We start from the raw sequence: 27,456 nt of genomic DNA on the forward strand, positions 1-27,456 counted from the left end.
TTAAATAAATAAAAAATGCAAACTCCTAAATTAATTATAACACTATTTACTATTTGGAGAATAATTATACTTTATGATATTATAATATTTAAAAATTAATCATCAAATCACATATACAATACATAAAACATAAATAGAAAGTAGATCAAAACTTTTGGACGGAGGGAATATATATTTTATCAATTTATAATTTATAAGTATTCATCAAATACTCAATATTATTTTTTTATCAATCTGTAATATCCCTATTCATCGAATACTCAATATTATCTTTTATCAATCTATAATATCTATTCATCGAATACTCAAAATAAATTCAACTAGACAATTTGCAATTCCACTAGACTATTGCCGAAAAACTCTATAGAATATGACATTTACTTCTATTCGACTAAAATTAAATTTCAGTAGACTATTTGCCGAAAAACGTAAAATAAGTTCCACTAGACTATTTGCCCCAAAACTCTACTAGAATATGACACTTACTTCTATTCGACTATTTATTTGTTTAGTATCTTGGAGTACTTTTATCAAATAATTTTGCTGACACGTGACAATTGAGTTCACAAATAATAATAATAATAATAATAATAATAATAATAAATAATAATAATAATAATAATAATAACTAATGCAAAATAATGGATCACAAAATCAATATGCCTCATATTTTTCTTAGTTTAGTTGGTGAAGTCAAATAGACAGTTATGTAGGTAGCGTCGGCAGCAACTAATATTAATTTAGCTCATATGATTGGATGAATCAATATAAAAATCTTGTGGCTATAACCGCCAACTCACTCTATTTATATCTTTTGATCTTCTTCAATCATTTCCTCACCAAAATCTCACATCGGAAATGGAGGGTTTAATACGCGGACTCGCTGATGCAGTGCTGAATCCTAATCGTGGTCGTGATGATGATGATGACAGTCGCGATGAGCGATCCAGATCCACTTGGGCTGAGGTTTCTACTCATCTATCAATCTGTTGAGATTTTATTGATCTGATCCGGACTAAATTGCGCAGGTGGTGGGCGGGGATCAGGAAGAAGAAGATCAGACTAATCGTAGACCTGCTTCGCACAACGCACCGGTAATTAATCTCCCCTGTTTACTTAAATTGTGTAGAACTCAGATTGTTGTAAATGTAGTACTATAACTGTATGCAGCGGAAGGAGATTAATGAGCAGCGGCAATCAGGAAGAAAGGAGACGTATGAACAAAATGAGTGGGGATCAAGAGGATCGCGCCCTGCAGCTACAACCCAAGAGGTCTTCTATTTTTATTTTTGTTTTTGTTTCTGTTGTGTTTACGAGTAATCGCAACTGCTATATTCAATGTGTGCACTGGTAATGTAATACTTGAAACAGAGAAGGAGCTAGGATTTTGAAAAATGAATGAGCTAAACTAGAATAATAAAAAAAAGTGAATTTCCTGGATGATCCTAGGGTCAGGGCTTAGATCGGCTCCTGTCTGCAGATGGTATGACATGCTTATATCTATAGAGACATTGGTTAGATTCAACCACTCATTGCATCACTAGGCCATCCCCAAAAGGGACTGCTCGTCCCTTCTTACTCTAGCTTTAATGATCACCTAACTTACAATAAGTCTCTTTATTTTCTCATATGTCAATTCACGAATTTGTGCATATATCTTCCATTATTTGTGTTCTTTGCCACATCTTTAATGTCTTAGTCAAAACGGCACTTTTTTTAGTACCTCGGAAATTAAACTATCTTGACAAGGTAGGTTTCACTTCAAATATTTTACATTTACTTTGGTTTTATGTTGCAGTATGGAGAGACAAATGATGATGGTTGGGAGACTGTGGGCCGGAAGCTGCCTTCAAAGAAGAATCACAAGGTATCTTTAGAACTTTAACAAACATAGACTGTTGATGTTTCCATTGATATTAGTTAAAGACTGGAGTCTGTTTGTTGTAGAAGTCACCATTGTATTGTTACTTCTTTGTTGTTTGATGCTTATATTTTAGTAACCATTTGCACAGAAGGTGACTTTCTTGTAAACAAAATTGAATAATAAGATAATAGGATGGGTTCATTGAGTACCCAATTCTTTTAGTACTACTATTTTAGTTGAAAGTCCACAGAAGCACAACTAGTTACATGGTAGTCATTTTATAAAACATTTTGTTATGCCATATTTCGTGAACTATTTATCTCTGCTGTTTAGGTTCCTAAAAACCAGTGGAATAATTACAAGCGCCCCCTCGAAGAGCAAGAATATTCAGGTGAAGTGGATTATGGCACTGGCATAGAACCCTCAGAAGAAGAACTTGCTGATATAGGAAAGGCTCTTAACAAGCTGTGGGATCTGGATTCAAATCGCTTAGTTCCTGGGAAGGATTATGAGATTGATTGTGGCGAAGGAAAAAAGGTTTATCAGAAGGAAGACATGGCAGATGCAAGCTTATTTACCTGGCTGAGCGAAGATATCTTCAGGAGGCCTACGTATTCACGTTTCTGTGCTCTTCTTGATAATTATAATCCAGAGCAGGGGTGCAAAGAAGTTGTGACTTCTGAAGAGAAGCAAGAGCAAAAGGCATTCATAGAAGAGATAAGCCGAACTGCTGTAATTAAATACCTTCACAAGTATCTGTCAGCAAAGGGCGTTATATCCGAGAACTATGAGGATTTTAAGAGAATGCTTGCAAGTTTTTGGTTTGATCTTTATGGCCGAGGAGGTACATCTGGTAGTTCATCGGCTTTTGAGCATGTTTTTGTTGGAGAAATCAAACAACGAGGAGAGCAAGAAGTCTCAGGATTTCATAACTGGATTCAGGTAACAATCTACAGTTATCCGGTCTACTAAATCTTTTACTTGGATGATGCAAATGCATTTGTGTACTATGACAATTTTTTTGTAGAAGAAGATCATTTTCTGTGAGTATAGCGTAATTTGAGGCGGATCCTCTAGTTTTGGTTATTGGTTATTGAATCAAAAAATTGGAAAGAGTACTAACTCTTTGATTTTCCACCATTGATTGAGAATGTCAAAAAATAAAACATTACCTCTCTCTTGTACTGCTACCATTAAATCCATGCACATGAATATTGTAACCACATTGCTTGCATTAGCTCCAGTTCTTCGAATTCCAGTCTTGTCCTTATGCTCATACCTATAACTTAGTATCTTCTTCTAACTCTGCTGCTTTTTTTCCCCTTCAGTTCTACTTAGAAGAGGCTAAGGGGAGAGTTAACTATCAGGGCTATATTTTTCCTCGAAGGCGTGGGAACACAGTAAGTAATTTACTTTCAATCAGCCAACTTTTGTGTGTTGAGCAGGTCGTGCAATACGAAACCATCCCTTATGGAATGTCCTGTTGATTTTTACTTCACTAACCTCCTCTACTGATAAAATCTTGAAATACTAACTTGAATTGTGTTCATTGAATGTGGATAAATATAGCTGCATAGCCTAAACCCCTGTCTCCTATGAAATATATGTTTGGATGTGAATATCCATCAGCTCCCTAATTCCCCATATCTGTTTCCCCAAAGCTCTCAGCTCATCACAAATGATATTTTCCAATCTAGATGACTAAGACAATCATGCATAAGTTGTGGATGAAGTGTTGGATGTTGCTTTTCTAAACATTCTTGACGGATCAGAAGCTTCTCCAACTATATTTAAGTTGGATGTCTTTGTCAACAACAAACTGCTAACTTGATCTATAAGTAATATAGGGAATAGCAGATGGAAATCATTGTAATCTATAGAAGTTATTTGGTAATATATACATTGAGGGTAGAATCGACTCACATTTCTAGATTCTGAGAGTGCTGCATTGGTTGATTATTATACAGACAAGTGTGTAGCATTCACATGTTTCTTTGTAAGAAATCTTTAACTGTATAGCTGAGACGAACTGTTGCCCTTTTTTCTATTTCGAAAATTGTAATTTCTTTCCCATTTGTTGCAGCCGGACTCTGAATCGCATCTGCTGACCATTCAGTTCGAATGGAATGGTGTTCTGAAGTCAGTGTCGAGCACATTGGTGGGAGTGAGCCCTGAATTTGAGTTTGCAATCTATACTCTGTGCTTCTATCTGGGACAGGAAGAAAACCATGTTGAACTTGGTCCATACCCTGTGAATATCAAGTGCTATCGTCTCGGCAACAGAATTGGCTCTGCTTTTCCTGTCGCAGATTCTTAAATACATATCCCTACCTGGGGCTGCTTACCGTTACCATTTAATGTTATGTACTATACATTAGATCTTATATTAGTGTGTCGGAATAAGTGAGGATCTAATGATGTATTGTTAGACTATTTTGTTCAAACCAAACAGCATGCTATTGGAATATGTATTCAGCCAACAAACTTGCAGTGCATGTATGTGATCTCTCTCTCTCTCCCTCAAGTTCAAGGCAATGACAAAGACAAAGACAGATGCTGATGCTATATCATTGTTTCATAAAAATATCAACTGCAAAAGCTATTATTGTTGCATAAAATATCAGAGAGTAGTTGGATCACATGACTTGTGAAAATATCTTATGAATGACAACAACAACACGTAGTGCTACCTGAAAATATCTTATGAATGTACCAAGATATTTGCTAGCTGAGTTGCTGTCATTGCAATACATCAAACCTAACTATCTTACACCTGAGTTTGAACGACTGCTTTCAGTTTGCCATTTTATTGTGTTCATGGAAATTGGTTGCATGTCCTTGTGCAATAGTCTACAAACCATATTTAGGAAATTCAGTGTGATGGACTCAGACCAATAGAATATTTGTGAGAGTCGAACCTAAGATATTTGATGTTAGGAATACTCATTCCATCTACAAAAAATATGATTGTAGTACCACCTTATTTTCTTCTTATTTCTGGGGCATATGTTAAATTTTTATTTACAACTTGATTTTGCATGTTTAAATCTCTTGAATCCATCTCTAGTTATAATCCATACTGAAAATTTGACACGTATTCTATACTTTTAAAGATTTTGTAATCTTTAATAGTACTATAGGAGAGGCAATGTCTGTATCTAATTTAAACCCAAAATATAGGTCTATAGACAAAGTCGTAGATTACTTAAAATAAAATTGTTGTAGTTTTTGTACTGAAAACTATACACATAAAAAAATAATCAGTAGTTTTTATATCCAAAGATATAAGTGTATAAATTTTAAAAATAAAGTCCAAAATTGAATCCTAACATTTATTCAACAAAAAAATTAGGTTATCTTATAGTAGTACTCCTATTAAGTGTGTTAGCTTTTGGTCCTAGTACTCCCTCCGTCCCATAAAAGTTGAGACAAAACTTTTGGGCACAGAGATTAAGAATTTATATTAAATAAATAGGAGAGATGAAAAAAGTAGGAAAGATAAGAGAGAGTAAAGTAAATGATGGAATAAAGTAAGAGTGATTAGATGTTTTGTCTTTAGTTAAAAAAGGAAATGACTCAACTTTGTTGGGACGGACTAAAAAGGAATACGACTCAACTTTTATCTCAACTTTTATGGGACGGAGGGAGTACTATGTTTTGGTCCATATTTAATAATTTCGTAAAAATCAATAGCGTTTTAAGTCCAAAGTTGGTCTCGTACATATGCACAAAATCTTTGTAGTCTATACATTGTAAGTGTGTTAGCTTTGTGTCCTAAACAATATGTTTAGATCCATATTTAACCTATCAATAAAGTCAATATATAATTGATCGTTAATTTTTTTTACAGAGTCATTAAATATGGACCAAATTATATTCTTTAGGATCATAAGCTAACAAATGTGTAGGATCAAAAAAAATTGCACAAATATATATGACCAATTTTAGACTTTAGTCATATTCCATACGTCCCAAAAGAATATGGTAAAGTAAGAGAAAGATACAGAGAAAAAGTAGTTAAAGTATTGTTAATAGAGAGTGTGTCTCACTGTACTCATCAATAAAAAAACAAAATTCCAAAAATTAGAAAGTGTATGTTTTTATAGGACAGAGGGGTATATCATTTTGCTAATAACTTTTGTCAGGAGTATTTTTAATTATGGGTATTTTATTATTTGACGACTTATTATAGAATATTAGTAATTGAGAACGTTTGAAATCTCAGTGTCAAAAGTTAGGCACGTATACACAATTTCGACGGTGCAATTAACTCCTACACACGTTTTCATCGTTATTAGTCTGGCTAATAACTAAAATTCAATTTCAATTTCAATTTCAATTTCATTTTTATTTTCATGTATTCATCAATTTGTGGTTTTTGGGGTTCGGATTCCATGACCGAAAATTTCATTTTTCTGAATTTAGTATTTTTTCGCAAAGAAACTAACATGTTTCACAAAGAATGCATTATTTGTAGTTCTTACTTCACATTTCACCATGATTCACTCATATTGTACTCACCATACGATAAAATAATACTCCCTCCGTCCCATAAAAGTTGAGTCGTATTCCTTTTTAGTCCGTCTCAACAAAGTTGAGTCATTTCCTTTTTTAACTAAAGACAAAACATCTAATCACTCTTATTTTATTTCATCATTTACTTTACTCTCTCTTATCTTTCCTACTTTTTTCATCTCTCCTATTTATTTAATATAAATTCTTAATCTCCGTGCCCAAAAGTTTTGTCTCAACTTTTATGGAACGGAGGGAGTACTATAGATTACTATTTTACCCATTTAATAGCCAAATTAAGTTCAAAATAAATAACATCTTCATTAGAGTTCAGCGATGATGTGGCCGACACATATTTGGAAGAAAGAAAGAAAGGGAAAAATAAAAGAAACAGACAAAAGTCTGCATTTCAAATGCATCACCATTCACCACATATTATCATCGTATTTCTCTTTAACTTTAATAAATCAATTTTTTTACGGTGAGTACTCATTTTTTGTTACTCTTCTGATTTTATTTTTGTACAAAATGTGATGAATGGGCGGGAAAATAAAAAATGGACCCACCCCATAATTTTATGCTACAAACAAAACAAAATGTACAAAAGAACTAAAATAATGTGATTTTGGTCCTTAATAAATTTTAGAATTTTAATTTACTCTTAACGTGGGCCTTTTTATTAAATAGGCGTTGGAATTTGACCTAATTGCATAAATGTAACTTTTGATAAATGAACACATGGCTACACAATTAAAATTAATCATCTCTAGCCACTATTGCTTAAATGCTTGAGCTAAAATTTTTGTTCAAAAGAACTTAACTATCCTAGAGGAATAAGCATTATTTATACTTTAAATCCCAAATTATTCTGATTTTAAATTGCAATTTCAACGAACCAAAAGCTCGAACTCTACATCAAACTTCTATCCCAGTTACTTATTAGACCATCTCCAACCATACTCCAAAAATGAATTTTGGTGTAAAAATCTTTTTCAACCATACACAAAACTCAAACCCATTTTTGGTCTTTTTTTTTGTGAAACAGCACCAAATATGGTGTTACTGCAAAAATTTGTGAGACAAAAACTCAAAAATAATGTAAATTTTGAATTTGGTGTAAATGGTTGGAGTAAAACTACTTTTTTGTGACATATACTCAAAAATGAGTTTGAGTTTGGCGTAAATGGTTGGATAGGGTCATCAATTATTTGTGAATTCTGATGTTGAAGTAAAATGCATAAATTTCAACTTCCAAACTCAAATTAAATATTACTAGAATGGATGATTTTAAACTACAAAAGGTTAAATGTAATTATATGCTCTAAAGAACTTGAGCCTAATTTGCAACTAATTACAAATTTTATGATTAATATTATAATTCTCTTATTATTAGCTGATAAATTCATGTTGCAAAATTGTAATTCAACGAGAGAGAGAGCGCCTTTTAAAACAACAATGACCGAGGAGGAAAAAATGTTTATTTCATATTCTTCTGGAAAGTGTGAGAATATTTAAAGAAATAAAAAAATTATACTAATCAACCATACTCCCAAATGTCAAATTTTGACAATTTCTTATCCACAGAAAATAGCAATTTTTTGCGCTTTATCATCACAGTCGCAATACTACAAAAGATTATTAGTCACTTTCTATTAACGAGAAAATGATTCATTTAAAATCAACAATTATGAGGTGGGGCAAATTTTCTATAAAAGCAAGTTGGGTGATATTCAAAATATAAGATAAGATTCACTCCAACCACAAAACATTCTAACACCATTGCTAAGTGCTAACATCCAAAACTGTCAATGTTTAGGCAGCTGGCCTTCGTTTATTTTGTACAATCAAATTGCCTTAACTATGACCAACAATGTCTGCACATAATTGACATTATTTCCTTTTCTTTCACATTTGGAAATCATTTACAGCATAAGCCACTACAAATAGAGGACTAATTAATTAGTATGTTTTGATGTTGGTCTATACAAATAGAGGACTGGTTAAGTAATATGTTTTGATGTTGGTCTATATGAATCTATTTCAATCAAAACCTATCAGTGGAGTGACCAATCAAATTCCTCAGAAAAAGAAAAGAAATGTCAACCTTGTAAGCCATAACAAACTTAAATGCACATGAAAATTTTTGTTGTTGCATCTCTATACATTCCTCGAGACTTGAAAATAATGAAACACAATGAACATAGCATGTGTATTAATGTGGAGAAATCTGCTGCCACGGTAATGGTTAAGTAAACTAGAAAATTGTTAAACTAATAAGTGGTATATGTCCAAGGTTCTAGCACCATACCAAATGTGTGCGAAGATCTAAGTTTTGGGTCAAGTAATTAATAAATTCAACTATAAATTTGTAAAATGAAAGAGAATCAGCTGTCATGTTTTGTATTTAATCACACCCTTATTCAAACCATATGTAGTATAAACTTGTTTGATCATCTTATCCTCAAATATTCAATACTACATCAGTCTACAAGAAAAAGTCCAACTCAGTTGTTTAAAACTCATATCACTCACTCATAGAACTATTATCCTTTGTGGAGCGGGGGAGTATCGAATATTTGAAGGATAAGATGTTTGAGTAGTAAATGAACCAAGCCATCACAAGAGTTATTTGAAGTTTGGTTTGATACAAGCTCTAAGCGCGTTCAATAAATCTCGCTTAACTAAACGAACCAGGGTTGAGCATGACAATATTCAGCTCAGCTCAATGAGCTCTGTAAAATGCAACTCAATTAGAACCATCAATCACACCACGTAGACATATAGATCGATGCTCAAGTGGAGTAGTTATCTCTAATAACAAAGAAAGGAATTCTGATAATTATCCAACCATAGACTTTGCCCACAACCACAAATTCCAGCCCAAGGGAAAATCATTTTTTCATGCTTATCTTAACAAACAATTTAACATGCTAACAAAGAAATTACAAAATTGCAGATTATTCACATCCACTCATATGCAGTGTGTCTTCTTTAACAAAGGCCAAATTAGAAAAGTCGGTGGGGCACAAACAAAGAAAGCCACATATTAATCATCACACAGATGTGGCTGACACTCAAAACAGCTACATTTGCTAATATAACTCCCAACACTCTGATTTAACCTCTTTCCAAGTAGATTCCATTAAGAAAATATCAAAAATTAGAATATGCGACCACCATCCCTCAACCAAAACCATAAATAATGCTATGCTAACAAATATCTGGGGGTACTCATAAATATCTTTCTTCATATCATTTGAAGAAGTAAACACACATGATGCTACTCACTGCAAATTAAACGCCATTACTAGCTACTGGTGATATAACAATAGTGAAAGCATACTGATTAAAAACATCTGTATTCGACTAATTCGAGACACTTAAGAGAGTTAACCTTTCTTCCTGTTCATGCAAATCTGTGAGCAGCAACAATTATGCATCAACGGTGTACGTATGATAGTTTCTAGGGTAGAATGTATTGTAATATAACAATGTGACTTTCTACTTTCTTACCACACTAAGGGGATGCAGTAGTAGAACCACATCAATGACATAGTAATCTGAATGGACCTGCAAAGATGAGATTACCAAATCTTTCATGCGAGTTCTAGTTATATTATCAATAATAAAGTTAAAGTAGGATCGTCACATTTTAAAATGATGCATCTTATCATTTTAGGAATCCTACATCTTATTTAGGAAAATCATGAAATTACAGCAGATTCTTTCACCCTATAAGGGTTTTGAGATGTGAAAAGTGTAAGCGCGTCCTAAGAAAGACTCTGAAAAGGTAAAGCGACTGGTTTGAACTTTTGCACTTTTACCTTTTCAAACTAGAGCCCACCAAAATTGTCTTGTTAGTGTCAGCAATTGGTTAACTTTATATATAAACACCAGCAGCCTCCATTCTTTCCATATCTCTTTACCCAGCAAAAGAGAAAAATGGCTTTAACACTTCATTCTTCCACCTCTTTTATCAAATCTAAAGATAACAGGAGTTCTAGAACTTCTGATGATTTCACTGGTGCAATTAGTTTTTCTCAGATGAAACAACCATCAAGCCAGCAGCGAGCAAAGAATTCAACGCATGAAGCCCAACTTTCTCCGGCAGAAGGAATCTCTTCATATTCAGAAGGAATGAATGAGCTGGGGGAGAAACTTCATGGAATGACAGTTCCTCACAGTCATAGCCATGACAATTTGAGGGTGCCTGTTTTCGTCATGCTACCGCTTGACACAGTATCTCTAGGGGGGACTCTTAACAAACCTAGAGCAATGTTAGCTAGTTTGATGGCCTTGAAAAGCGCAGGAGTTGAAGGAGTTATGGTTGATGTGTGGTGGGGTCTGGTAGAAAAGGATGGACCTCTGAAATACAATTGGGAAGGCTATACTGAACTCATAAAGATGGTCAAGAAGATTGGCTTGAAGCTTCAAGTCGTCATGTCTTTTCATCAGTGTGGAGGAAATGTTGGAGATTCTTGCACGTAAGTATCATATGACCTCTTTCCCTTTGTAACAGTTAATATGCCTCTTCTGGTCTACTTGTTAAGGCATAAATTTTCAAATGAAACAAGAAGCCTGCTCTAGAATCTTCACTAATAGCATAACTTATCTTGTGGCATTGTCATTGCAGTATTCCTCTACCACCATGGGTACTTGAAGAGATTAGCAAAAATCCTGACCTTGTCTACACGGATAAATCAGGTCGCCGCAACCCAGAGTATATATCCTTGGGTTGTGATTCACTAGCTGTCCTTAGAGGAAGAACACCAATCCAAGTCTATTCTGACTTCATGAGGAGTTTCAGAAAGAGATTCAAGGACTACATTGGAGATGTTGTTGTGGTAAGGCTTCTAAATCTATTCTAGCTTATCCTTATCACTTATTAGTTATTACATAGCGTATTGCATTAGTAAAGCTAATTGAAAAGATTAAGATTTCCAATGGTAGTGCAAAATGAAATAAGAGACGAGAGTGTATTTGAAATAACCACAAACTCAGATAGCAGAAAATTGGATATACTCCTGTAAGAGTAGGAGTAGCATGAAAAGCATTTTAAAGGTACCTGAGTTCCACTACACAATAAAAATGTTGGGACTAGAATGAATACACTGGTTTTTATATGAGACTATCAAGATCAAGATATTCAACTGGTGTTTTTTTACTTTTCAGTGATTTAATAGTTCTGTATGTTTCATTAAAGCTCCATATGTTATGAAGCTACAATTCTGCTTGAAAAGAACTAAGCTAAGCCCAACGAGAAAGATCTTTAAAGAAGAACTGTCTTGCTTATGACCTCGAATAGTTCATGTGCTATGCTTAAGATAATATCTATGTAATTGACTAGTAGATCATTCTAGGCTTATGAAAATCCTTAAAGCCAATTACCACGAAATGTAGTCTCATCTTTACATTTTGGGATGTCCACAAAAATAGTCCCATCCAAAAATGGAAGGTTTCTTTCAAATTATTAACACTATTCTACTCACCTTTTCTCCTCTCTCATACTTTACCCACTTTTCTAATTCTCTCTCTTACTTTACCAATTTCTCGTTGAAACCCGTGCCGTCCACCCATGGGACTCTTTTTGGTGGACGGAGGGAGTATTAAGGTCTCATAACATATTAATGTCAGATGTAATACATAGTACAGACAATAGCTTTCACCTACTGAAACCATTCCAAATTTCTTTTTTTATAATCAGGAGGTCCAAGTGGGGATGGGACCCTGCGGAGAGCTAAGATATCCATCCTATCCAGAAAGCAATGGCACCTGGAGATTTCCAGGAATAGGAGAATTCCAGTGCTATGACAAGGTATGGTTATCAGTTACCACAGAAAATGGATTCAATTTGTTCATGTATCATTAGTTTACTGACATGTTTATTTAAAACAGTATATGAGAGCTTCGCTGGCAGCGGCAGCAGAAGCAATCGCGAAAGATGACTGGGGACAGCAAGGGCCTCATGATGCTGGACAATACAACCAGTTTCCTGAGGATACTGGTTTTTTTCGGAGGGATGGTACGTGGAATAGTGAGTATGGACAGTTTTTCATGGAGTGGTATTCCGGTAAGCTACTTGACCATGGAGAAAAGATGCTCAACGCAGCAAATATAATATTTCAAGGGACTGGAGCCAAACTATCTGGAAAAGTGGCGGGAATTCATTGGCATTACAAAACAAGATCTCATGCAGCAGAGCTAACAGCAGGATACTACAATACAAGGCATAGAGATGGCTACCTACCTATAGCAAGAATGATGGCAAAACATGGTGTTGTCTTGAACTTCACTTGTATGGAGATGAGGGATGGAGAACAGCCGAACGAAGCTAACTGCTCGCCAGAAGGTCTAGTCAGGCAAGTCAAGATGGCAACTAAACTTGCAGGAACAGAACTTGCAGGAGAGAATGCACTGGAGAGGTATGATGGAGGAGCATTTTCGCAAGTGTTGGCGACAAGTAGATCAGATTCAGGAAACGCATTGAGTGCATTTACTTATTTAAGGATGAATAAGAGATTATTTGAAGCTGAGAACTGGAGGAATTTGGTTGAATTTGTCAAAAGCATGTCTGAAGGTGGTAGAAGCACGAGACTTCCGGACAGTGATAGGGTCGGGACTGACCTGTATGTGGGATTTATCAAGCAAAACAATGTGAGGAAGGAAAGTGAAGCAGCCCTTGTATAATTGCACATGTGTATATGTATAGGTGCATGAGTACGGCAAATAGAAGCCATACAGAAACAAATATTACAAGAATATACAGATCTATGTAGATCAAGCATAAGTCACACTGAAAATGGTTACATGCCTATCTCGGTTAAAATTTGGGAAAGAGTTATTAGTGCTCAAAGCAATACATAACTCTCGTACAAAGGTTAGAGCTAAAGGTAACTACCAGAAGTGTTCAGTGAGAACTGGAGATGTTCAACGGCAAATAATTTATATCTTATTCCAGGAATGCATGGCTATTTCCTGCGTAAAACTGTTCCAATTGTTCTTTCTTGATGCTCGTAGAATTTTGTTAAATGTGTACTATTTTGGTATTATCCGCATAACAGAGATCATAGTATTCAGTATTATTCTGCAATTCGAACAACCAAATACCCGGAAAAATATTTGATAAAAATAATCAAACACAAAAGAGATGAATTGTGGGATTAATTGAGTCAAAAGAGTAACATGCATGGACTTGGACATTATTCTCATGATTGCATTAATACAAGATATGGCATTGAAGATGGTTCAAGTCCTCAAGTGATCCGAAACCAAATGCAACCTAACTGCATTGAAATTGTACCTAAGGATGGTATTTATTACTATAAGCAAAGCAAAGGGTAGAGTTTACTCCTTTAAGTCAGTCAAAAACATGGTACATTTACAGTGCAGGGGCATACTAAGACCAATGTTTCCAAAAATCATATATGGTCTACTATAAAAATATCCAAAACAGGCTCCACTTGTAAATTTCACTGTTACAGCAAGGTCATCTACCATGAAATAGTGAAGTTGTGAACAGTGTTATACGGTACCTCATATTCCAGTTGTACAAATGCAACCAGCTTACCAATGATATTATTTTATAACATGGCATGTATAGAATGTGTTGGAGGATCAGAACAGAAGTTAAAACACATTTCAGAAAACTTAGTTCAAATATATCAGGCCACAATCAGTCCCATCTTTTAAATAAAATATTCCTCCATGAAGTAAAAAGAAATATTTACTCCAAACAAGGACATCTGAAACTAAATCACTTCCAAATCATTTTACTTTAACATGATGTTGAACACAGCTCCATCATGAGGGCGTGTCTGCGTTACCCTCCATCACAAAACAGTGAAAACAGAACACTTAAAGTGAAACTTTCTACAATTGTGTTTTGGAAAATTGATTCTGATGCTTTGAGCTAAGCCAAAATTTTCAGTGTCACCTCGTCGAATTCTAATAAAATACTTACCGTGCCTGTGTTAATTGAGTCAATTTTCCATTTTGGGAAGTTCTAAGATAACTAATCATTTCTATTTTTGGCAAAGAGTAATACTCTCCCCTACTTTATTCTATATACATCTCTCTTACTTCACTCTCTCCTACTTTATTCTACCTCCACTTAACACACTAAACATCTTTTACTTATTCTTCATGCTGAAAAGAAGTGACTCAATTAACAAAGAACGGATAGAGTACAAATGAATACATTTAGCAGCAGATACGACGGAAAATTGCAATCAACACTCCAGATTGAGAAACCAAACCCTTGTGTAAAATGTTGGTTAAATCAATCTAAAAGTCACTTCCAGGATCGAATTCTAATTCTCAGAGAGGCGAAACCATTTAATTCATGAGATACACATGAAAATGATAAGTACTAGTACTAAATACAAACATTGTTATTGGTAGAAAATTAGTACTATTCTGGAAGATTGAGTTGCAATTGGTAACCATTCTAGGAGTTTTCAATGGAGTTTTCCGGCGACGGCGGAGAAGGACCGGAGCCAGTGCCGCGGAGGCTTTCAATCAGATCACCGAGCTCCTTGCGCGCTGATTCTCTGCCAAACATGAACCCATACCTGCCATTAAACACGAAGCACATTACAACACAAACACAAATACAAACTTCTTCTCTTTTTCCCCCATTTATAGTTGCTTTAAAATGAAGAGAGAGATACGAGAGTTGATAAGCGATTAAAGAATTACCAAAAGGAGACGGCGGAGAAGATACCCGCTGTAGCAACGGTCTGTACGAGACTGAAGCTGCGCTTCTGCATTTTCAGCTTTGCTTTGTTGAGGAAAAAAAAAAAACTCTATGTATATATAATTAATTTTATAGATTTAAAATTAATCAATTGATTATAAAGGATTAACTCATCAATTTAAATATTTAGTACTTATTCCATTAATCTTCAATAGAAGTGAATTTGAAGGAGAAAGCAAGTTTGGAGATGGCGAAATCCAGTAGTGATGCAACTGCAATCGGCAGTGAAGCCAAGGAGAGTATAACAGGCAGATTGTCTCTCATCGAGGACTTGTACTTTCCCCGCAAGGTACAACCTGATGATGCAGCTGACCCATCTCGGCGCAAGTCCCTCCTCCTCGACCTTCTCTCCACCGACGCCCCCGTCTTCCTCGGTGCGTTCCATGCTTCTACTCCTTCATTTCATCACTTTTTAACTCTGATTCAATTAGGTGTTGCTGTACTGTTTTTTATGTATCAATTTTGGTTGGCGTTTGATGGGGAAGGGATTAGGTCATTTATGTTTCCCTTAATTGTGTGTTCTTCTTTGCTATAAAAACAAAAACTAATTTGAGCTTGACAAAACTGATGAATTCAGAGCGGTATGGGTCGAAACTATCGATGGAGGAGCTTAATCACTTTGACGTGTTGAGGGATGATTATGAAATCAATTGGCACCTTAAAAATCTTCGGAGCATTTTGAGCCCGACAGATAAGGAGAAGAAGTCGAGGTCAGCTAAGATCAAGAATCGGAGGCTAGCATATATGGATAGGTTGATGGTGGATGGACATTATTTTTCGGAAGATGCTATGAGGGAAAGAGAACCTTACCTGCATCATGAGTATGTGGGGAAGTTTCAGGATCCAAGTGGTAGGAGCATGGCGAGGCCTGGTGAGCGGTGGTCGGAGACACTTATGAGGCGATCAGAAGAGGCAATATTGGTGGAGAAGATTAGAGGGGAGCAACAGAGGTTGGGTGTCGCTCAGAGTGATTGGGTTGGAAATGAAAGAGAAAAGCAAGAAGAAGAAGAAGAGGAAGAGGAAGAGGAAGAAGAAGAAGAAGAAGAAGAAGATGGAAGTGAAAGAGAAGTTATAGTAGAGAAGGAAGTGGAATGCATGGCATTAGACCACCCTTCTAGGAGCTCGCAGACAACTGAGGTAAAATATTTTATTTTTCAGCGCTTCATACTTAACTGTTTATGTTGCAGCACTATATTTTTCTACTCTATTGCTGTTATTGATAATTATTGCTATACTTTTCATCCTTCTTGTTGAGAGCCCGAGATTTAGAGGGTATTTCACTGTTTCGCTAAGCTTAATTGAGACAGCTTATAAGCTCCACCAGCCTATAAGATGACATTTCAAGAGCTTATATAAGTTGTCAAAATGTTTGGACAATGGAACTTATAAGTTAGAGGGTGAATTGTGAATTTGAGAGAGAAGATGACGAGATATGAAAGTGGAAGGTTTCAGGTTGGAAATAACAAAAAACATGGTAGGGTATTTTGTTGCTTATTAGATTGTGAAAAGAATAAGATGGAGTTGAGGAACATATATTTTTTGGAGTTTATAAGTCGTTAGGCTATTTTTCCAAACACTTTTCAAGAGCTTAGGAGCGTAACCAAATACCATCTTAATTGATTCTTAAAGTGTGTTGCACTCAGAACTGTCAAAGTTTTCCGAGCATGCATATTATAGCCAGAGTTTTACTGGGACCAGAAAACTGTAGTGATACATGAATAAGATGTTGTGTGGATTTTCTAATGTACACTAAAAAGTACAATCCAGATTTGTCTGGAGAAAGATAGTGTTAAGAGTGAAAAACATTATGAAAAAGACTGTAAATATTCCAAAACACCTTGAAAAATGTTCCATGTTAAGTGCATGCGGACAATGTAATTACAAGGATTACAAAACCAAACCTAGGACCTGTCTGATTGGGCTTTGTACCTGCCTCAGTTAGTAGGTTTTGGCCCGGCCTTTTCCCATGTCATCCAGTATCTCATTAGGTTGGGTTTATGGCTGCATCAGATTTGGTTGGCGGGCAATGGAGTGAACTTTTCTGATTAAATATGTTACCAACAAAATTCTACTTCTAGCTGGCTAGTTTTGTTGTGGTGTTCTAATTGATGTGCTTTTACATGTTCTCCCTAATAAAATCTTCTTGAAATTGTTAGATTTCTTACTTCTCCTTTAATGCAAAGTGCAAACCATATAGTTTATTCTTTAGCTTTCCCGAAGATAGTTGAAACTGGTTCATTTTTTCATCCTATTCCAACTCAGTCACCAGCCTAGATAGATATATCGTTGATCTTGTATATGTTATCTAATGCATTTGTTCCATCGCTTCTAGGCGGAACAGAATCACAACGCTGAGATGAGAGTTGCGGTGATGGACAGTTTGTCAGTTGAGGAAATGCAAGATCGGATGGAGCAATTCATGTCTGTAATGCAGCAGAAGTTCTTGTCAGGGGAAGACCATCAGCATCTTGACTACTCAAAAATCGATGAGGATGTGACATTGGACGATCATTGGATGAAAGAAGCCAATCAAGACGCTGAAGAAAAATATTTTGATGATGTTTGAGAGCGTGAAGATGATAGTTTTATATCTGGACAGTGAATCACCGGTTTCAGCTATCAGTATATAGTTTTCCTTTTTCCCTTCATTTTTTTTTTTTTTTTGTCATGGGATATGCTGTTATCTAGTCACTTTAAAGATAATTCTGTATACTCTACGACCAGATTTTTGGAGCAAGACTTATCATCATCAGATTCCGGCCATAACTAGTTAGCATCACTTCCCCATTAGAAACGGACATGGGAACTTATCATCACGCTATCACATTCAGTCCTTATCATTGGAACTTTTTTTTAAGACATTTTATTCAAAAAATGAAACATCGGATATTAAATAAAAAATTCCTAAATGGTAAGATATTTTTAAATAAACACTCCAAACAAAGGAACAAAATCAACCATTTTACCCTTAAATAAACACCCCTAAAGGTTTGCTTTCTTCACAAAATTGGCCACGGAAGCATGGGCAAGCTTTGCATAGTTCACTTGACGGTTTGCCTCTCTTGTTAGATAACTATCTTACATTATGCCATCTATTACTCGTGAATATAAGGATTTTGAGCAAAACTAGGTCTAATCCAGTATATTTTGCATTTGAATTTGGAGATGGAAAAACAGTAGCCAATCTATGAGCTAGCTAAGATTTCAGAGAAACGACAGTGGTAGAAAATTTGGAGAATCAAGAACTAAATAGAGCCAGAATCCTCCATAAATAATTATTATGTAGTAAACTCAGATGATTCGATCTCTCTGGAAGCTGGGACAGCATAAGAGATTATGAGGATGATCATTTAATTAAAAGGGAACCCTCCCAGTTGGAAAGTCTTGATTCCCCAAAGGTTCACATATGATACAATGTTCAAAATTGTATAATACTACTATATGATTACTGTTAGGCAGAGTGACTGAGCTTTGCGAAGCTACAATTGTTGAACATGCTCTGTGATGGAATCGGGGCATGTTTGAGCTTGAAGAAGCTCCAATCGCGTGAATGGATGGGCAAACTGCAATATATAGTCCTCATCTGCACGGGGCAATGAAATTACATGTAAGTAGACTATCAACGGATATGATCAGTGTAAGGTTGAAATCATACAGACACACTAAGACGATCCATGTACTACTTTCCAACAATTTATCAAATTCCTATTGTCAAACAGTGTATCATTGGGATTCTTACTTTCTTTCACGGTCCCATAAAGCCAGCATAACACCTCATCAGCAAATGCTAAGCACACTCCTCCCTGCCACAAATCCCCAGACAGTAGCATTGGTGCACGAATAAGTAAAATTGTTATATACTGCATATATGCATAGGAGAATACATACCCATCACTTGCCTAAGAAAGGGAAAAACATGATGAAAGAGGAAGAAAATAGGTGGCCTAATTACAAGCCTATATAAGACAATGGCAGTTACCAAACATACCTGCCAGTAATTTTTCATCTTTACTCTGTGTGTTACATCTTTGGTCCTAAGTCGTTCTGTACGAACAAGCCGACCGCCATCATCCCTGCAACACAAAAGACCAATAAGAATCGCACAAAAACTTTAAAATACAAAAAAGTCCCATTTTATTTATATTCTCCATGTATGAAAGAAAAAGTGGAAACAAGAAACATCCAAAAGATTAAGGCAATACCTGAACCCAACCACAATATATGGTACACCAGCAAGGAATGACTGAATCTGCAATTAACAGCATAATCGAAAAATAAAGAATATCAAGATCAACATACACGCAAAGAACTCATAGATCAACATATAAGCTAAAATGGGTTTTGTCTAGGATTAAATTAGTTATAGGGGTGGGGGTGAGATAGTTAATCATGAGATACAACGTAATCTTGATATTGTCGAGACGGGCCAAGATACATTTCACGGGCCGAGCTTTTGAGTAAAAGGAAACCGAATAAGAGATAAATTTAGACATGGTCTTTTAATAGCAATTAAACATGGCAACGAACCCATAATGTATTTTATAGAAAGACAGCCTGACAGATTCACACAAAGGAACATTGACCATACTAAGTTGCATTTACAAAACACCTAGAGAATATCATTCAGTATATGGGACAAAATGAGAATATCATTCATTCTGCTCCAAGTTCCAACTGTCCCGACAACAAAATGAGTATGCTCCATTTTGATAGTGGGACAGAGAATAGCGTCATGACAACATACTTGCATATACATTAAGCAATAAGCGCTTCTAGCTTATAGTAATTCTTCTGACCAGAGAGAGTAAATCTTCATCAATTAATAGCTGTAGAAGCATCTCATAATGATTTAGAAAGGAGAATGTAATTAATACTTTGGGGATAAATGATTCAGCAATTTGTACTGAAATATTAATTCAGAGTTTACTGTACTTTCTGAATTGACAAACTCGTTAAAAATGATGATAAGCTGAGTATAAACACATAGTTGAACCAAAGATCTGCAGCAATTATTAATAGAAAATGTAGAAGCAATTAAACATGAATTCATCCAAGTGCATCTTCAATTCAATTAACATATAATCATAAGCCAAAAAATAGGCACTTTCAGTGCAATAAAGTCGATCAGCAAAACAAAATGTGAGTCATTGTCTTGCATAATTTAATGTCTTGCAGATCTTTGGTTCAACTATGTGGTCTAGAATCAAGAATCAAATTTTATCTCATAAATGGTCATCTATTTCATGGGATGGGTCTAGAAATTTGAAGCAGATTACAAATCAAGCCTATAAATCAAGAAAATAATGTGCCAAATACAAATAAATAGTAAAAATACGTGCTAACGGTACAAGCATTCCATATTATTCGGATAACATCCAAATAGCCCAAAAGCATTCCGGTCAATAAAGAAACAGAAAAAATGAGCAGAATTAGCAAGTCATTTACCCAGAATTTGAGCAATTTCTCCCTCTCAAATCTTTCCTCAGTGTGATAATCTAACTGTAGAAGCACAAGTGAAAGACTCTTCAGTCATAAAGCCAGGGTAGGCAAACTAGAACAAGGTCATAAAAACATAAAAATACGGATCAAGAAAATACCAACCTCGCGACTTGTTTTTAGTTCCACGTAGAATCTTCTACCCTCATCAGTTGAATCACAACAGTCCATTTCAGCACCCATGAGTATTCGATGAGCTCCTAATTTTGTTTTAATTACAGAGCAGTATTCAACATTGGCATCAACATGATGTATTGCTTCTCCATCAGCTCTTCTTGGATCTTCGGTGGCAAGAGTCTCAAAACAATAGCCCCAGTAACATCTATCTCAAAAGGGTCGGATATAATATAAGACATTAAATAATATTCACTAATGAAAAAGGAACCGGACAGGAAAACTTCTGGAAATGTTTCCAAAACAAGAAACCGTAAAGTACAATCAAGCTAAATTCAAATTGAGCTGGAGGTAAACAAGAAGCATTATGAACGTAAGGCATAAGTCTAAACTTTTAAAATTGAGATTGAACCCAATCCTGAAAATTCTCAAAAGCCTGAACCATTGACAACCTTCGATCTTAGACTCTAGCTTCAAACCAAATGAAAATACTTTATGCTTCCCTAGATCAATTTTCCTTAAAGCAAATGTAACTTAATGGTAGCTACAAAACCATCTCTTCACAAATATCTAGATATATGGATATAGAAAGAGCTAAGACCATATGTAGAAACAATCAAACCTGATTATCAGCATTTTTCCTATTACTATGATACATTGATATGCTTTGCATAAACATTTTCAGAGCAAAGACAGATAGCTAACACTTTTAATATAAATGGAACCTAATAGTTTACCTTCGGCGATCCAGTTCACTCTGTGGTCTTTCAGGCAATTTGTGCACATCAAGATAGACTACTCCATTCCTTTTATGTACCCCCATTTCCCAGGGCTCGTGCCTCATATAAGCAGTCCCCAAAATCTGGAAATAGATCACTGTTAGAATATGTAGCTTAAATAGCTTGATAATCAGCTTAAATAAGATGTCAAGCATGCAACGGAAAGTAATATACAACCACTAAACAGCTTTATTTTGCCACACAGAAACTGGCAGAAGTAACATACTAGAGGAAGATTTTTTATTTTAATTGCAGTGGAACTCAAAGAAAATATTTGAACATAAATCAAAATTAATTGATAATTAGAATTATATAGATTTACTGTTTTTAAAAATGCCTTTTTAAAATTCTACTGTATATTACAGATGAAAATGCCATTTCCTTATAATTTCTACAAACTTGTATCAAATTCTAAATTGACCACAACTTTCTCAGACTCTATTCTCCCAGTTCACTTTGGTGACTCACCAAATTAGTAGTAGTTTATAAACCAACAATCCAACACAATCTTCACTATGACAATCTCAGCGTACCAAAAAAAGGGGGAGGGATAAAGATATATGATAGAAAAAAGGAAAGGTCAAAATTGAAAATTGGGAAAAGCACCAGCTACCTAGTCCATTAAGAATTGAAAATTGGGAAAAGCACCAGCTACCTAGTCCATTAAGAGTTGCATGTTCCTAAATTGGACCATCTTGCATGTGAATTTTGTTGACATCTGTTTATAGAAACTGCATAAATACAATTTGTTTGACTATAATATCGATTAGTGAAACTTTTAAGAATCTGCTGAACCAGAACTATGGAGGGAATGGTTAACTAAACATGCGCAAAGAATACTAGAATTATCTTAAATTTAACATAAAGTAAGTTTTCTAACAATGGGTAGTGGATAATCTGTGATGTTATTATCAAGCCAAATATGCATAACTCCAACGATTAGATGCTTGAGTCCTCATCACAACCAAGCTTAGTAGGAACGAATCCTTTTCCATGATAAAATTCCTATAGCATTCACTATTTTATTTCCTTCTCTCCAATTCTTTTCACAAGAAAGGGGGCATGAGTAGAGTGAAAAGTTAAGTACTTTCTTCGTCCCACATAACATGGCCCGAAACTTCATGCATATTTTAAGGAATGCAGTTTTCTGGCTATATATTATAGGGACCCCACTTGGCATGACAATTTTTGGGGTTTGGGCCATTTTAAATGGGGCAACCCAAAATGGATTTTGGGCCATGAAAAATAAGATGGAGGGAGTACTAAGCATCTGTCCATAAAAGAAAGAGCTGCAAAAAAAAGTTATTCGTTTTTGTAAGCAAATGCTCCAAAGAAGCAATTTCCTGCAAAACACTAATTATATGAAGTCCTCTGCCTAAAACAATCTTGGAAAGACGCAAATTTCTTGCAGTGTGGAATTACATGTCACTTAAACTATGAGTGCCATACTCTTAGTCTAGTGACACTGCACATCCCTTTTTCTATTTCTTTCTATTTGACAGAACAAGCTTCAGTGTGACATAACATTGAGGAACAATAAGTTTACTGAGATAGACATTTAACTAGTTTGATTTTCAGATGCTCCAAAGATTTGCAAGAGAACTTTATGTACGAATGTTATGCATTCAACAACATCCATGGCGTCTGAAAAAAAATGTCTTCTTTAGTGTTTTGTTGTTTGTTGTCCGCACATAAATATTTTTGAGGCCCTACATTTTAACCATTTCTTTTTAACTTTATAAAAAAGAGGCTTCAATCTCTATACAGGATAGCAAAAGATGGCCATTATAACTATTCTTAATTCCCTTTGAGAAGAAGAAAAATACACTACAAGATTTCTTCAATAGTTTCATTAACACATAAATTCAACTATTCAAAACATTTAGGATAGTCACTTGGAGCCTACCATAAATCCAAACAAGACAAGCACATAAGCAGCCAAAAGAACCATAAATTACCTTGTTGAGATTGTTACGATACGTCTGCAAAGGGAAGAAGCCAAAGAAAGATAAAATGTTAATTAACTGGGCACCTTGTTAAGCTTAACTGATACATGAAAGCTGGGTATGTTGAAAACTATTACCACAAAGTGCATGTTCTGAAGAGGTATATTTTTGTTTCTTATTGTAGAAAGTAAGTCACCGAAGCCTTGAGAGCCCAGGTCTGTGACAAACATGCAATTGACCACTTTTAAAAGTTAATAATAATATATGCATCCGGGATCAGAAGCAAAAAAAGCTTCACTTAGGAAGGATATGATTTTAAACGTCTCTCCTAATATAGCATACCTTTCTTTGGAATAAAAGTATCAAAGCCTTCATTAAGATCAGTTCCAATATCTTCGGTAATAAGCCTCTTAAAAAGCCTCTAGAAATGTGAAAAATCGATCCCAGATAAGCAGATAACCAGCAAACATGTAGTATAAATCTGAGGAAAGGAAAAGGGAAGGCTCACCAAACTGCGATCATCAAAGTAGACATCCCCACCTTCTACACGACTGTAGCAAGCAAGTTCACATGGCTAGTTTCAAAATAAACAAGCTAACTTGGATAAGAAAATATAAGTAAATACATTTTTCACAATATACATGCACGTGGACACACAGTAACTATTGTACAACAAAGTTTTTTCCCGGTCAGTTACAAATCATATTTCTTTCCTTGATTCAGTTGGGTGTGAGTAGGATATCAAAGAGGCCAGCATTGAACAATTAGAGACAAAGGCATGGAAATGTGCATTTCAAATTTACTACTTACTAGAACAAGAGATCTACACCAACATGCTTCACAGATAAACTAGAATTAGCACGACATTGTAACACCCGTCAGGGCAACAGTTCAAATGTTATGAGTTATAATTACATACTCCATGTAAATTCTGAAATCCATAGAGTTGGCCTCGTCCAGTAGATTAACTTTTTACATTTTTGGGTGACTTCATATTATTGACGGCAATATGGAAAAGCCAAATACAACCCTCATCAACTAATGCCCTTTTCACATGGCTATCAGCAATTCACCAACTCCACTTCTCACACATTTTAGGCCTATATAATCTTAGCTAGCAAACAAAATTAATGCCACATCATGCAGTGATGTATACAATATAGAAGCATCAGACATAGAAGGCCAAAAATGGTTGTACATTCACCAACAAATTATGAGACCCAATCCCCAAGTGGACTCGCAGTCTACATACATGATCACAAAGATACTGAACAAATAAAATTGTGATTAACCTTTTCAATACCATGCAAAGTATTAAATAGGCACAATCCATGTCTTATGCATTTGAGTTTGTGAAGATTAGACGTCACTGGAAAAGGATAGTGTAAGTATTACCTCCTGAAAAACGGTGGCCTTTCTGGATAATGTTTCTTCACTTTTGAATTTCAACTCAGAAACAAATCGTTCATCACGAGGACCATTGAAAAACTTTGGACCATAACCAAAGTTTTGCCTTTGTGGATAAGGCCCGGGACGGGGGAGGAGACCAGGTCCTCTATCATTCTGCCATCGGCCACGTCCAAAACCTCCTCTTGGCTGGTTATTCATGACGCGTATAGGTGGTAAAACTAAGCAATTCGCATAAATTAGTTATGGAAGAGTAACAATTAGGAAAGTATTCTAACATAACTTCAGATATAACATAATATTAATGCATAATCCCTCTGTCCCATTAGAAAAGGCCTCAAGGTCCGGCCGCGGATGTTAAGAAATTGAGTAGTTCATAATTAAATATGGAATAAAATGTAACTTTTGTTGGATGTTTATCCATCCAAAAAGTAGGAGATAGGAAGATTAACTTTATTTAATAAAGTTTGAGAGATGGAACAAGTGTGCCTCACAATGGCAGTGTAAATAATGAATTACGTTGAAGTCTTTGTTATACATTGAATATTTGAATTTTCACTTTAGGTAGTGGCCTATTGAAATGGGACATCCAAATAAGGTGAAATGGCCTATTGAAATGTGATGGGAGGAGAATGTTTTAATTGTAAGGACTGCATTCAAATTTATCTTGATTACTTTTGAGAAAACAAGGGTGGAATATAATTATTCAGATATTGCAAAATCAACACAAATGCCAAAAATTAAACAATTTATGGTTTCCAAGATTTTGGGTCCTGACTCCTGAAGTGGTTCAAAAGGCATATCTCACAACGAATTCCTATTACTACTTTTCTTTTTGTTGGCTTATTCACAATTCTCTAGGCTTACACTACCATTTTGAATCAGCATGCATATTGGTAATTAGAATCAGCATACATATTCCTGAGCTCCAAGTTTTAGTTGAAGTTAATATGAAATATCTCAAGAAAGTTATTGAACTGTAGTCTGATCCAGCTATATGTTCAAATAGCAACTTTTTCTTTACAAAATTGATCTCATGACTCATGGCCCAGCTGTTCCACGCAGAGATTATAGAAAAATAAAAGTTTTTCCATACTTCGTAGTCGACAATAGACAAATATTAAGTTTCATACGAGTTGATAGTAGTAGATATCATATATGCATAGTCAGAAAATACAATAGTCACCGGAAGCCCCAAAAACTAAATCTAAGAATGAAGTAGAAAAATTAAGTTCTTCAATGGTCAAAATATATAAAAACATATCCAAACCAATGTGGAGAGCTACGAACTTGCTAAGTGGCTAGTGAGAAAGATAAATAGATAATATACCAAAAACCGGATCTTGAGAACAAACACTATGCAAGTAGACCACTACAAAATCGTTTCAAAATTCCAACTAGACTGCTAACAAGCCTCAGTACTGGAAATATCTTCAAGATCAAAATAACAATCGAAACATCAAAAGAAGGAGAAGAGATAAATACCTGGCACCGGGTGAACACTGTTGGCGGGAGTTTTAACATAATCCTCATTATCAGAGCCAAAGAGATCCTTGTCCTCGACCTCTTCATCATGCTCGTAATAGTGAGTGTTAGTATCGTTGTTGTTGACGTTATCGTGGCTATTGTAGGAGGAAGACCTGACTTCGCTGCGATTGGGGTCGTTTTCCTCGTCTTCGTCGGCGCTGCTGCTTCGATTGGAGGAGGAGGCAGAGGAAGAGGAAGATGCAGCAGAGGAGGAGGCGCCGGAGGATGAAGAGGAGGCGCCGGAGGAAGAGGAGGAGGTCCGCTGGTGGTCTTTGTCTTGGTCGTCGTTGGCGTTGGTAGTGGTGGTGTTGTCTTCGTCTTCGTCTTCCTCGGAATCGCCGAATAAATTCATGGCTTGCTCAGCGAAGTCCATTTTGGGGTTGGGGAAAAGGGCTGCGTTGGCGTCTCAATTTATGAATACTGCACTGTGCAATACCATTACTCTAAAGATGTGTGCAGCGAGACAAGCGGGGCGGGGCGGGCGGTGGGTGAGGTAGCCGGATCGGGTTTCGCCGTTATGAGAAAGACAAGGATAAATGGTGCGCCACTTTCACTAGGGCTTTTATGCGTATAAGCGTATATGTACTCTACTTGATCAAAATTAGTTTAGACTTATGCGTTGGGCTTATATTATGTCTTTAGCTAGGTTCTTATTTTGAATTTTAATTTGTTGGATTTTATATAATACTATTACCATACATATTTTTAAAATTTAATTATTTTCTATTTAAGTAAATAATGTAGTATAGTTTATTGAATGGAGTACTTTTTACTATTTTTGGTGTATTAAATTACTCAAGGTTTATATTTTTTTAAATAAATTTAACTATTTATTTATATTTAATATTCAAGTTATAATCTATTAACGTGCATTTATATTTATATTTAACTTACTAAATATAGTATACGTAGTTAGAATTTCATTGAATTTGATTTCTTCTATATGATCTAATATTTTGTTCACTTGTTGTTCAAGACTTTGATAGCATTTATTTTTCTATACTTCTCAAAATATTGAACTGTGTACATGTATTATCATGCGTTGAATTTGAATTT

At 35.3% G+C, this 27,456-nt stretch overlaps 5 protein-coding genes across 5 annotated transcripts; 3 read left to right on the forward strand and 2 right to left on the reverse strand.

Moving 5' to 3' along the window:
• Positions 1-806: 806 nt before the first annotated feature.
• Positions 807-4,359, forward strand: LOC125216683 (uridylate-specific endoribonuclease B). The gene is made up of 7 exons (XM_048118441.1): positions 807-966; positions 1,029-1,094; positions 1,171-1,272; positions 1,799-1,867; positions 2,198-2,806; positions 3,193-3,264; positions 3,948-4,359. Exons 1-7 carry the CDS (start codon positions 859-861, stop codon positions 4,179-4,181), a joined length of 1,260 nt encoding a protein of 419 aa, XP_047974398.1. The 5' UTR covers positions 807-858; the 3' UTR covers positions 4,182-4,359.
• Positions 4,360-10,311: 5,952 nt separating this feature from the next.
• Positions 10,312-13,458, forward strand: LOC125211247 (beta-amylase 3, chloroplastic). The gene is made up of 4 exons (XM_048110973.1): positions 10,312-10,860; positions 11,010-11,220; positions 12,081-12,191; positions 12,272-13,458. Exons 1-4 carry the CDS (start codon positions 10,319-10,321, stop codon positions 13,061-13,063), a joined length of 1,656 nt encoding a protein of 551 aa, XP_047966930.1. The 5' UTR covers positions 10,312-10,318; the 3' UTR covers positions 13,064-13,458.
• A 1,159-nt stretch (positions 13,459-14,617) lies between these two features.
• LOC125210694 lies at positions 14,618-15,209 on the reverse strand. Its single transcript, XM_048110263.1, has 2 exons — positions 15,074-15,209; positions 14,618-14,946 (listed from the first exon to the last, which is right to left on the reverse strand). Exons 1-2 carry the CDS (start codon positions 15,142-15,144, stop codon positions 14,823-14,825), a joined length of 195 nt encoding a protein of 64 aa, XP_047966220.1. The 5' UTR covers positions 15,145-15,209; the 3' UTR covers positions 14,618-14,822.
• A 55-nt stretch (positions 15,210-15,264) lies between these two features.
• Positions 15,265-17,883, forward strand: LOC125210693 (coiled-coil domain-containing protein 97). Its single transcript, XM_048110262.1, has 3 exons — positions 15,265-15,505; positions 15,709-16,268; positions 17,464-17,883. The coding sequence occupies exons 1-3, from the start codon at positions 15,319-15,321 to the stop codon at positions 17,695-17,697; spliced, it is 981 nt and encodes a 326-aa protein (XP_047966219.1). The 5' UTR covers positions 15,265-15,318; the 3' UTR covers positions 17,698-17,883.
• A 498-nt stretch (positions 17,884-18,381) lies between these two features.
• LOC125210692 (NAD-capped RNA hydrolase DXO1) lies at positions 18,382-26,961 on the reverse strand. The gene is made up of 13 exons (XM_048110261.1): positions 26,359-26,961; positions 24,862-25,094; positions 23,975-24,040; positions 23,809-23,887; positions 23,604-23,683; positions 23,479-23,502; positions 21,479-21,603; positions 20,733-20,949; positions 20,577-20,630; positions 19,334-19,380; positions 19,120-19,204; positions 18,871-18,934; positions 18,382-18,714 (listed from the first exon to the last, which is right to left on the reverse strand). Exons 1-13 carry the CDS (start codon positions 26,771-26,773, stop codon positions 18,611-18,613), a joined length of 1,593 nt encoding a protein of 530 aa, XP_047966218.1. The 5' UTR covers positions 26,774-26,961; the 3' UTR covers positions 18,382-18,610.
• Between the last annotated feature and the right edge of the window lie 495 nt (positions 26,962-27,456).

Source organism: Salvia hispanica, chromosome 3 (assembly GCF_023119035.1).
Source record: "Salvia hispanica cultivar TCC Black 2014 chromosome 3, UniMelb_Shisp_WGS_1.0, whole genome shotgun sequence".
NCBI classification, from domain to species: domain Eukaryota; kingdom Viridiplantae; phylum Streptophyta; class Magnoliopsida; order Lamiales; family Lamiaceae; genus Salvia; species Salvia hispanica.

Bases quoted from the DNA above. Each gene is read 5' to 3' on its own strand.
- LOC125216683 (XM_048118441.1), top strand. From the start codon at position 859: ATGGAGGGTTTAATACGCGGACTCGCTGATGCAGTGCTGAATCCTAAT. The intron at 1,273-1,798 runs GTCTTCTATTTT...TTTATGTTGCAG, and splicing joins CTGCAGCTACAACCCAAGAG to TATGGAGAGACAAATGATGA. The intron at 1,868-2,197 runs GTATCTTTAGAA...TCTGCTGTTTAG, and splicing joins CTTCAAAGAAGAATCACAAG to GTTCCTAAAAACCAGTGGAA.
- LOC125210694 (XM_048110263.1), bottom strand. From the start codon at position 15,144: ATGCAGAAGCGCAGCTTCAGTCTCGTACAGACCGTTGCTACAGCGGGT. The intron at 14,947-15,073 runs GTAATTCTTTAA...GTTTAATGGCAG, and splicing joins TTCTCCGCCGTCTCCTTTTG to GTATGGGTTCATGTTTGGCA.
- LOC125211247 (XM_048110973.1), top strand. From the start codon at position 10,319: ATGGCTTTAACACTTCATTCTTCCACCTCTTTTATCAAATCTAAAGAT. The intron at 10,861-11,009 runs GTAAGTATCATA...TTGTCATTGCAG, and splicing joins AATGTTGGAGATTCTTGCAC to TATTCCTCTACCACCATGGG. The intron at 11,221-12,080 runs GTAAGGCTTCTA...TTTTATAATCAG, and splicing joins ACATTGGAGATGTTGTTGTG to GAGGTCCAAGTGGGGATGGG.
- LOC125210692 (XM_048110261.1), bottom strand. From the start codon at position 26,773: ATGGACTTCGCTGAGCAAGCCATGAATTTATTCGGCGATTCCGAGGAA. The intron at 19,381-20,576 runs GTAAATGACTTG...TGTTAATTGCAG, and splicing joins AGAAATTGCTCAAATTCTGG to ATTCAGTCATTCCTTGCTGG. The intron at 18,935-19,119 runs GTATGTTTGGTA...GATTTGTGGCAG, and splicing joins AGATGAAAAATTACTGGCAG to GGAGGAGTGTGCTTAGCATT.
- LOC125210693 (XM_048110262.1), top strand. From the start codon at position 15,319: ATGGCGAAATCCAGTAGTGATGCAACTGCAATCGGCAGTGAAGCCAAG. The intron at 15,506-15,708 runs GTGCGTTCCATG...TGATGAATTCAG, and splicing joins CGACGCCCCCGTCTTCCTCG to AGCGGTATGGGTCGAAACTA. The intron at 16,269-17,463 runs GTAAAATATTTT...CATCGCTTCTAG, and splicing joins GGAGCTCGCAGACAACTGAG to GCGGAACAGAATCACAACGC.